The sequence below is a fragment of the Liolophura sinensis genome, chromosome 6 (assembly GCF_032854445.1).
Source record: "Liolophura sinensis isolate JHLJ2023 chromosome 6, CUHK_Ljap_v2, whole genome shotgun sequence".
NCBI classification, from domain to species: domain Eukaryota; kingdom Metazoa; phylum Mollusca; class Polyplacophora; order Chitonida; family Chitonidae; genus Liolophura; species Liolophura sinensis.
In genome coordinates, this window is record NC_088300.1 from 5,435,007 (window position 1) to 5,446,832 (window position 11,826).

The window sequence follows — 11,826 nt, forward strand, 5'->3', positions numbered from 1 at the left end:
CGACTATGCTTGGTACGAGGATAGGCTTTGTCAATTCCATTCCCCATGCCTTAATGACACTATTACAAATAAAATGTCGGTGGTGCGAGTTCCCAATTTAGTGGTAATTTTACTGGAGGAGGGGAGGGTACACTGATATACTGAAATTTGTATATCTAGACACTATATACAGATCACGACTTCCCCTATCCTAATTACATAAAAAAGGCTGTAGTATTTTGACATAAAAAGTTGTATTATTTCTGTACTCGTGCCCTACCTTCAAACACATTTGAACATACATACTTCACTACAATATTAGTCATCGGAATCAGCCTCTTGTATCTTGATAAAAAAATGGTTCGTGTTAAATGATACCTGGTCAGTCACATGAAGAATAAGTCTAAAATAGAAATTTGTTTTTCTCAAATCACAAGAGGTCTAAAATGTTCAAAAGTATGACAAATCTGCGAAAAAAAAGCTGAAATAATGCGATAACGGAGGTAAAAGCTTTAGATGTGAATCGTAAAATTTCTCATTACTTATTTTCGCATTACATCTTAAGATTAAATTTCATTGATCATTGATTTATACAATATTTACAGAATTTTTGGTTTCAATTATCAACATTTTGCCTTCTCATAACATAATTTCAGTTTAACTACATTCTGTTAGTTGACAGAAGAATTACGCCATCCTCCACTTATTCCCGGCCTACACAAAACTGAAACAACTCAGTAATTACCTGCCTGAAAAAGTATTCATTGTAAATACTGTATTTACAGCTTTTACTGGTCATCAAGATTCTTTACCTTATACTATCATACCTATCATTAGTGTTTGTACATTCAGTATAACAGAGGGAAAATATCAGTGCCATGTACAATTTGCCTTCCTGAACATCGTTAAGACACTGCCACACAGAAAATATTATTTACTTGTGGAACATATGGTCTGCAAAGTCTCTTCAAGTATTTCACTCTCAGCCATATTTGGGGACTTCATGAGAAGTTCCAATATAAACAAGAAATTAGTATATTTTTTGCTTCATTTTTTATGTCTTAATTCAAGTGACTTTAAGCATCAAAGAAACATGTCACCGTGGGTGTGAACTGAATTATTAATTGTGCTGCGGGGGAATATCGAATTTCCGGCGAATATATCGGTTTCGTATTGTGACAGCGCTTTAGTGCCGGGGCATATAAAACATGGCGGACCACAGGAATGGGAGTCCAAAATGACTGGTCTACTCACCGGTGATACGTATTTAAATCCCGTTCTTTTGGCTATAAGGTGAGCCATTTCGACGCCTCCATCGCCGTGCATTTCCACATACCAGTCCCCGGTCATCACTTCTTTCGAACATTGGGAGGCTGGGAAGATGACCAACAGTACGAAGTACAAGATAGACCGAACTACATCACCCAAACACCATGACCCGCGCATACCCATCGCAAACAAACCGCCCAAATATCACTGCTTTCTGTCGGCTCCTCTCTCTTCAACACGAAATGCCTTGGGAATGTCTTTGTTTTCAGAGCCGACTCGAGCTTTTCTGTCCAAGTTCCTCTTCAAAAGCGCGTTTCCCTCACCTTCCCGTTACCGTTTTGGCTAGTCTCTTTCGAGTCTATGATGGGCTTTGCTGTCGAGCGGTGGTCGAGAGCGCTGGACTCACGGGAGAGAGAACTGATGACGTTCACCGATCGAGCTATCGATCTCGCTATTATATGTGCGCCACTCAACTGCTCTAAACCGCCGATGTCAAGAATGCTTACACGGGTGAGAGGGTCGTCATGGCAACCCAGGTTACAATGATCAGAGACTGCACCGATACTACATTTGCTTGGATTGAGGCAAATTGGAAAGCATCATATCATATGATTTATTCCCATTGGCCGCACGATAATATGATAGTATTATCTGTTGTACAGTTAAACAATACTAACAAAAATACGTCGTCGCAATCTACATCGCAGGTAAGAATAACTAAGTGAAGTGAATTTAAGTGAGACTGGCTAAAAAGTATGTATCTACATGTAAAAAGCAAATCTGCAAGGCACTGGTTGTATCTGGCGCTTTAATGCGTTTATCAAATTTTTCATCAATAGAAAGTACGACACAGGCGATTTCATAGACAATTAACATATTTTATTCTCTATAATTCTGCCTCAGAAGACGGTTATTGCAGTTTCCATGAACACTACAAACCCAACTTCCCTGACACCTTTACGGATGTATTCATTACGTAATAACAGGTATTCGCCTCTGCCGATATGCCGTTAAAACCGACGACATGTGTCGTGCTAAGGATGGCTTGGTTTTCTGTATTGTTCCCTGTGGCTTCAAAGAACGTGTTGTGCTTGTTTAAAGTGAAAGACAGCACTTGGCTAATATTTATGTCCATTGATAGACTACCATTCAAAGTATATTAAACAGTTTAACTAAATCTTAAACATATAAACTAAATATATTTTTTTTTAGATTTTTTTCAACCCAGAAAAAGTTTAGTGAGGCCTCGTCTTGACACACTTCAGCAAGTCTTCATTTTTCTATAGCAAGCTGACGTCACGTTTATGCTAGCTCTCTAATGTCGAGGGTATTTTCCGTATTTTCTATTGGGGATGCCGTTTGGGACGGATGCTAATGTACTTACTGTCGCTGAATATTTCACGGCTTGTAAATCAACTGATTTTATGTCAGTGGTGGCCCGTAAGTCATACAGATCTGGCCCTCAATTAACATTGTGTGAAATGGCCCTTTGGGGACGCGTAACAATATCGTTGTAAACGATCTCAAAATAATGTCTTCTGCACTAGTTCTGTGTTGTCATATGTCACTTCATGGAGTGAATGGGTAAAGGTTACGTCACAGCTGAAGCTGCCCAATTTGATAGCAACGTGTTTGATAGGATAAAATTCACAAGATGTCTGCCTCGTTTCACACCAGCCATATTGTTATTTCATTCCACTTGCTATTCGCTGAAACCTCATTAAAATAATAAAGAATGATACTTTTTAGAAAGTTTGAGTAGCCTCTTTTCGATTGAAATGTGTTTTAGCCAAATGCTGTCTTGTCCTTTAACACGGGTTGACACATGGGGTGAAAAGGATGTTACAGGCTACACTTTGGCTCATCAAAATAAAATACGTCTAATTCGGACTCCACAAAATTTTCAGTACAAAAGCATATTAAGGTGTCTCAGCTTGTCGATCCAATATATACCAAGATCATTTTTATGATCTGTTCCAATTCCCCCCCCTACCCCCAAGCTTGCATAAACGTTTTTATTAACGCAAAGGTAATGCTTACACATTTTGGGTGCTGACTTAATTCCATTTGTTAAGTGTTAGAGATGTTTTGTGAGGGCAGTTGATTCTGAGGGATTATATTGGGATAGCGACTAGACAGAAGACTTTTGTATCGCGTTCTGTGACACATCATCCGTGCGATAAGCTAACCTTCCTTACCATAAAGATGATACTTGCATTTGTTTTAGTCTAACAACCCGTCTATTTCTGAAATTTGCTTCACTTCAAGATTTTGGTTTGATGGAATTGCTCATTTGAATATTGGCTAGGAAAACAATCTGAACGAACTCTTTGTACATCAATCATTCAACCGATCAATAAATATAAAAATAAATTGAAAACAGGTCCGTTTGTTTCTTGATGAATTTGATACAGATGAATGGTCAGTGAAACTGAATCATTTTGCTAGGCATCCAGTGATTTTCGTATTTTGTCATGCCTGGAACATAGGTCGATAGTATGTGGCACTATAAGTACTCCCTGCAGCACATGTTAAGGTCATTTATAATGCAGTCTTTCATTTGCGATTTATTTATACATATACAAATATACAAAACACAGATGGACAAACTTCCCGGAGACAATATCATCTTTATTATGTCTATTCCCAGATTGGTTTGACGAAAAATGTAGCGAAATGTGGACACATTTGGTTCATTATGATGTTTAATCTTGGTGATGAGCCATGCTCACAAGATGCTCGACAGTGATCCTGATAAAACGATATGTGTTACAAGTTTGACGTAAGGACCCCCGTTGAGCGTTCCCTGGACGCTGTCCGTTGGTCGCTCTCCCCGTGGCAGATATGGATAACTCGCTTTTACTGTGTCCTGGTTTAACTACCCAATCGATCAGTTGCTGTCACTCCAAACACAACCATTTCATAAATGTTCAGGAGAACCTGCTGGGAGAGTCCGTCTCAGCCTACGTCACAGACCAGCGCTAACTACTGTCAAGGTTGATTAAACCCTAGGATTTAAAACAGGAAGTGACACAAGAAATGACTCTAAGAGTAACATCAGGAGACCTGATCTCCAACCCTCATTACTCTTTAATTATAACGAGCCCAATCCCACCCACCCTCGTGCACATAATTCTCTTCAACGACTGACCTTAAAGAGAAAGGAGAATTCTTGTCAAACTCAGTAAAAGATGTTAATACAAGCTTATCTGACACCAGGTGTTGATGCCAGCTTATCTCTGAAAACTGATGGCTCCTCCCTTACATTGCGAGTACGACTCAAATCTGGTGTTGGTGTAGGTTTATCTCTGGAAACTGACGGCTCCTCCGTCACTCTGTGAGCACAACTGACACCTGGTGTTGATGTCGGCTCATCTCTGGAAACTGACGGCTCCTCCGTCACTCTGTGAGCACAACGGACACCTGGTGTTGATGTCGGTTCATCTCTGGAAACTGACGGCTCCTCCGTCACTCTGTGAGCACAACGGACACATGGTGTTGATGTCGGCTCATCTCTGGAAACTGACGGCTCCTCCGTCACTCTGTGAGCACAACTGACACCTGGTGTTGATGTCGGCTCATCTCTGGAAACTGATGGTTCCTCCGTCACTCTGTGAGCACAACGGACACCTGGTGTTGATGTCGGCTCATCTCTGGAAACTAATGGCTCCTCCGTCACTCTGTGAGCACAACGGACACCTGGTGTTGATGTCGGCTCATCTCTGGAAACTGACGGCTCCTCCGTCACTCTGTGAGCACAACGGACACCTGGTGTTGATGTCGGCTCATCTCTGAAATCGATGGCTCCTCCGTCACTCTACCAGTACGATTGACACATGGTGTTGATGTCGGCTCATCTCTGGAAACTGAGGGCTCCTTTGTCACCACTCTGTGAGTACAACTAACACCAGGTGATGGTGTAGGCTCATTTCTGAATTTGATGGCTGCTCTGTCACGCTGTGAGCACCAATGGCATATGTTGTTGATGCAGAGTTATGCCTGAAACTAATGTCTCCTCCGTCACTCTACTGATACCAGATGTTGAAGTAGGCTTGTCTCTGAAAACTTATGGCTCCTCCGTCACTTTGTGAGCATGACTGTTGATGCAGGCTCATGCCTGAAACTATATTTATTAATTTATTTGATGGGTGTTTTACGCCTTACTCAAGAATATTTCACTTATACGACGGCGGCCACATTATGGTGGGTGGAAACCGGGCAGAGCCAGGGGGGGAACCCATGATCCTCCGCAGGTTGCTGACAGACCCTTCCCACATAAGTCCGGAGAGGAAGCCAGCATGAACTGGACTTGAACTCACAGCGACCGCATTGGTGAGAGACTCCTGGGTCGTTAGCCTGAAACTATAATGTCCTGTGTTACTCTACTGACCCCAGGTGTTGATGTGGGCTTGTCTCTGAAAACCAATGCCCCCACCTTTCATTCTGCAAGCACTACTGAAACCTATTGATGATGTAAGATCGTCTCTGAATATTGATGGATCCTCCGTCATCACTCACTGATGCTGATGCAGGCTTATCCACTAAGCACCAAAAGAAATGATCCATGTCTCTTAATTCACACGACCTTTTCTTTGACACACAAAGTCGTTTAAAATGCGCCGTCCAGTACAACTCCACATTTTAGTCATGTGATGAAATGTCAGATACCGAAATAAAATATGCCTAAATGAAACTTGTTGAATTGCCACATGCCAACATGTCTCAGACTGATATGCCGAAATATTGAGAGCCGAAATATTGAGAGCCGAAATGCCGCGTGTCGAAATGTCACATGCCGAAATGCTGCCTGTAGAAATATCACATGTCGAAACGTAGAGTGTCGAAATAATCAGTGCCGAAATGCCGAGCGTCGGAATGTCACTGGTCGAGATGTGCCATGCCGGAACGTCTTGAGACGGGAGTGTTTTGTCACAACTGAGAGCAGATATATTAAGCCGTGGTTTTCCGACCCGCACTATTTATATCTGGCTGATTACTCTGGCCAGCTAGGAAGGGTTGCCGCGAATTTTGTCTTGCATGGGTGTCTAGTTATAGAACATTTCCAAATCATAAAGGAATAGATGTTGTTGCTTTCGTCCGGCTGAACGTCTGAACCGTCACCGCTGTATAAAACATCACGTCTGATCTCTCCACTGTTTGTACAAAAATAATCCGGTAATGAGTACCTGAGGCTGACACCTGTCTACACGTAAAGTGTGGTGCTAGTTTTCTAGTTACCGCCATCTGTACAGACAGTGAGCAGTATTAATGTCCTAAGGCCTCCAAGCGTCTCCTGTACTCTTCGATCTATGAAATAAGTTTCAATTTTTGTGTGTTGGGGTAAACATTTGTGAAGTCATGACAAGTTGTCTACGAAATGGTTTTTGAACCCAACTTTCATCCAAGGATATGTATCTTTTCTCAACATGAAATCAAATCACGTTTTTGTCTGTCTTCTTGCGAACAATTCAATGTCAAAAGTCATCAAGTGTGTGAATCTGGCAGGCAGCTAACTACTGGTGCTTAACAGATGGAAAAATGAACGAATGGATGAATGCTTGGGGTTTACATCGTACTTAGCCATTTTTCAGCCACATGACAACGAAGAGTCATTAGATGTCTGTACATATATAATGTGTCTTGTTGTAACAGGGCGAGTCCATGCCGCCAAAAGGCTGCCGCCACTGAAGTATCATGCATAAGACACCAGATATGACATCTCACCCAGTCACATTATACTGACAAAGGGCCAGCAAGTAATGTTTCTGTGCTCTCACAGATCAGTGCTGAGCGCCAAGCGAAACAGTAACAGGCACCTTTTTTAAAGTCTTTGGTATGACCCTGCCCGGGTTTGATTCCGGCTCCTCACACTTCGTAGACAAATGAAAGAAAATGAAGTGATAACTATCGTTTAAACAATAAACACAATATTCACAAACTCACAATCGAGATTAATGTGATCCCAAAAGAATGCGAGAAAAGGAAATGAGAGAAGAGAGAAGACATTTTGTTCGGGGGCCATTGCCAATGGGCCAGAACTCTATAATACTAGAGATTATCAAATAGATTCGACCCACACGTTCTCAAAGCAGGAAACAGCTGAGTACAAACGTTGTTATTGCGATCACAAGAAACTGGTGTATTTTATGATCGATTTAAAGTGACACCTCATCTAAAAATGACGAACTGCTCTTGGCTGTCACATTCAGATGGGTAAATCTTTCTTTTGTGAATATACTGGCCAGCCTCTGCAAATGCCGTGCATTAACAAAGTGGTGACGTGGCCTCACTTCTAGGAGAACAGGCTAGCAGACCCAAAGAAGTAGCCAAGCAAGCCTTGGATCACTCATGCCACATACCAAGTCTCAAACGTCCGTGGGAGGTAGTATTCATTTACCTTGAAGTATTTACGTGGCAGTTTACGCTGTTCTCAAGACATATCACTGGTGCCACTTTGGTCAGGCTTATTGAAGCTAATAACTCGTCACGTACTCGAGCTGACTCTGCTACATATATGTGCGGTTTTCTTATCATCAAGAGGATTTAACTGGTCTATACATACATATGTAAATGCCTGTACGGATCGATCAGCTTGTAACAAAATTCGAGATATAAATCTCGTAATGAAAATTCCTACAGCACTCTAAAATTGATCTTTATAAATAATTTATTTATTTAACGCCGTGGTCAATTTGACTTCCGTCATAAAATAAGGCTGATTCAAAGGAGAAGCATCTTTCACTGACGTTTGAAAGGACACAAATGAGATCGAAGTTCAAATAGTTATCCCATTATCCAGGTCAGGTGATAGCCAGATGAGCCTTAATTTCTGGCACTTTAATTACAACTGTGCGAAAGTACAATGTCACTGACTGTAAGTGCAGCGATGCTCATAGTTACGGTTGTTGCACATAATTAGAGCTAAGCTTTAGTGATGTCATTGCATAGGAGTGTTAGTTTGAGTCCAAGTACTGGTAATTTGTGAGCTGCCTGATTTGTCAGCTTTTCACTTGCACATCCGGGCTCATGGCCGTCACATGGCATTGTGCGTGACCTACTTATCTGCGCATGAATCCTTATGAAGTGCGCAGCATAACCTCGGGCGTCATCCGCCACGAATGAGTTCACGTGGACGTGTCTTATACACGGCGTTAAAAACCAATCAAATAAATAAGTACACTTCTTATACCTATATCAATCTGCAGTAACATTCAGGAAGGAAATTTACACCTTCTATTTCACAAGATGATATCCCGAGGCCTGACCTATAAGACTGAGCAAGACTAAGTTGAGAAGATTGGCTACATTTATATATATACAGTATATAAGACAGTTCTATATGTATCCCACGTAATGGTGCTTAACAGTTAAATTCTCAAAGTATCTTCGTTGTGATTTTCTATTTTAGTTAGAACATTCCAGTAAGGCATCAATGTTCCTTCTTACCACATACAGGAACCAAGGGAAACAACGGCTTCAAATCGTTGGCTTAATGATATATATCTTTCAAACAGATTTACAAACAAACCAATACGATAGCTCATATTACAGTACATATAGCAAAGGTGTCACCTTCGGTTCGCATTTCGAGTTTCCGATTACCTTTAGCAAGTTACTGGCGAACTTTCCCCCATGTGACGTAGACCCTTTCTGATATAGGACCCAGGGCCCAGTTCACAAAGCCGCCTACGACCCCTTTTTATATCGTATATTTTTCGTACAATACTTTGTACGTCACTATTACCGTATCATTGTCCTACATTTACGACTATCGTACATGTACGACATCTTTGTGAAACTGGGCCCTGGCCTGTTGTCTCTCACCAGGAATAATACACAAAAACATAAATATAATCTGTTGTCCGCGGCTTGCCGAAATGTCCTCTGTGCCATCATGTGCATATGGTGTAACATGAACTACTGATCAATACAACCTGATATGGCTGAGAGTGTATGTCCTCAATCGCCAAAAAAAAAAACAGTTCAAATGACGTCAAATTTTAACGTGACACTAATGTTCAATAAATATATATAAGCATGCACACATCTTGAATAAAACCCTGTCAAAGACCCCCAGCTACATGATTATTTGCAATAGCATACTAAAAGCTACAAAAGAACATGTATCACGTATATAATTAAACGAAAACCTCATCCTATATTTATCCAAGGTTGCAATGCTGTATTATAGCCAAACAAAATGCCATAAGTCAAATAGCCCAAGTAGTAAAATACGGCAGGTCATGACTAGCCTATATGTGAATCTCATCTCCTGGGATGGGTTTCTGGGTTTCACTCAGTTGATTCTTTTATTGTCACAATTGTCTACAGCCTTCTCAGAACACTGATGCGGTGAGTGGGCGATGAGCTGAAAGTCAAATAGCCTAGGGAATTACGCCATCTATGCTATGGGGGTGCCTCAAACACAGGCGGCAGGCAATAGTTATGGCCATCAATATAGCTTTAATAGGCTATTTTCTCTTTACACATCCGTATAAACACATAAACCAACACTTCGACCACCGTAAATGAGTCCAAACCATGCAGCCCTGAGTGAGAGTAATGCTGTCGACTCTAACAGTGCATGTACCTGCATGACGCCTTCACACGGTGCCATTGTGGAGTCGACCCGTCAAATTCGTTTAGTCGAATGGAAATACGACATGCGCATGAGATTGTAATCTCTTGTGTCTTATTTTCATTCCACTTGTCGAATTCCGCGAGTCAATACGACAAATCACATCTTGTGAACATGGCCTTTAGCTATTTTACACAGTGGCATGAAAGAATTAGCCACACAATCTAAACAGCAGAGAGAAGTATTTACCCACACAGCAAGTTCAACAAATCTTTGACTAGAATTAAAAATTAATTAGAGAAACCATGACTTGCAGCAGCCCCAGTATGCTTCAAAAATCAGTTTGAAACAAACGACGCGGCATGATATAATTAACCCTTTGCGTTCTAGGTGGATATTTCCGCGCAGTAATTTGCAGGATGAACATAACTGTCTTTGGTAGCTTAAACTGTCTTTGGGAATTCGGTTTTCCTCCGTGAAAAGTGTAAGAGGTTGTGGTGGTGTATTTATGGTGGTGTTCGACATCATTTCCTCATCTATCCATCTTGAATCTTCCCGTTGTTCCTATCTGGTTATGGGTATTCGTTTCGTTTATATCAATTTGGCCTAACTTTATTTGATGGGAATAGAAGAAAACATACAGACAGTCCCTGTGCAGCACATCGGTAGACATCATGAAATGATGTATAATGTGATAATCCAAAGATTGCGACCGAGACAATTAGGATCTATGCGTCGAAACATTCGGATAACTGCCTAAATTTGCAAAAAGTGGGGTGACAGAAAGGCATCACAGCTTCAGGTGCGATATCAGGAATTTCTGACCTATTTCTTACTTGCTGTAACTAAGAGTGATTAATTTTCTTAAATTCGAATCATCATTGGACCAGCCTGAAATGCTAAACGATACCAACACAGGATGACCATTGGTCACTGGATGTTCACTTCCTAATTGCTGGGCTTGCTTTGACTCCCCAACCTGGGGAAACTACTCCTGCGATGACATAAGCAGAGGATACTTCCTTCCCCCAGTCATACCCTGTTGCCGTTATTTCCATGGATCCCCTGCCCGGAATCACGCACAGTGACACGCGTTATGGCCACGGGTGCGTGTGACAAAATACTTCATTTATTCATCTTGTTCTTCCCGAACCATCCGTGCATGGTGCATGTGACTAGGCATGCAATGGCCGCAGGTGATAACAAGGCTATAGTCTACAGTGTGAACAGCCAAGTAGCAATCACTGGCTATACAGCACTCAACGCGTGGCTATACGCACATCATTACAGTAATCTTTGTCCTTTATATGGCCTACTCAAATAAATATGCTCTACACAAATTGGACCACAACGTGAAACGACACAGGTATCCATTATACAGATTTATGTCTTTAATTTCCTGCAGCCTCAAGAAGTTCATAGTCAACCAGCATGATCAATACATTACATACAGCGGCGCACAAATCATTTCTATTACACCGACAAAGGTAGAGCAAGGTGAGTGAAGTGAAGTGTAAAACAATCTACACATTGATGACGGGTTTGGAAAAGTGGACATTTACCTTTGACAATTTGTTTCCTTACGCTACAGTTAAGTATTAGGTCTACATACTCGCTGCGTTGCACCTCGATCTGAAAAGAAGTCACACGCGGATGTGGAGATATTAAAAATATTTCTCTTCGAAACGCTTGGAAAAGTGCCTGGGAAACAAACTGATTTAAACTAACTGGCTTTGTCGACGCCAGAGATTTATATGCATATTGTATTATAAAACTTGGCGATCCATCAGTGAGCCTAGGTACGAAAAGAGTTTATTAAAATGTTCACATCAGATGTAGGTTCTATACCGAAATTCTGTCATTACATGTGATAAGCATCCTGCATGAGCTCTGGTGATGGTTGCCGACGTACAAATACGGCTTGGATCATGTCGAATAGCCTTATTCGGAAACAGTGTTTTGAAAAAGAAAAAAAAGGACTAGCCACGGGCAGAGCCCCG

At 41.4% G+C, this 11,826-nt stretch overlaps 1 protein-coding gene across 1 annotated transcript in view; it reads right to left on the reverse strand.

Moving 5' to 3' along the window:
• LOC135466772 (neuroendocrine convertase 2-like) overlaps positions 1 to 1,605 on the reverse strand; it is a 29,228-nt gene extending 27,623 nt beyond the window's left edge. Inside the window, exon 1 of the mRNA XM_064744442.1 lies at positions 1,234 to 1,605. Coding sequence (XP_064600512.1) covers positions 1,234 to 1,431 — 198 coding nt within the window. The 5' untranslated portion in view covers positions 1,432 to 1,605. The remainder of the gene's footprint in view (positions 1 to 1,233) is intronic.
• Between the last annotated feature and the right edge of the window lie 10,221 nt (positions 1,606 to 11,826).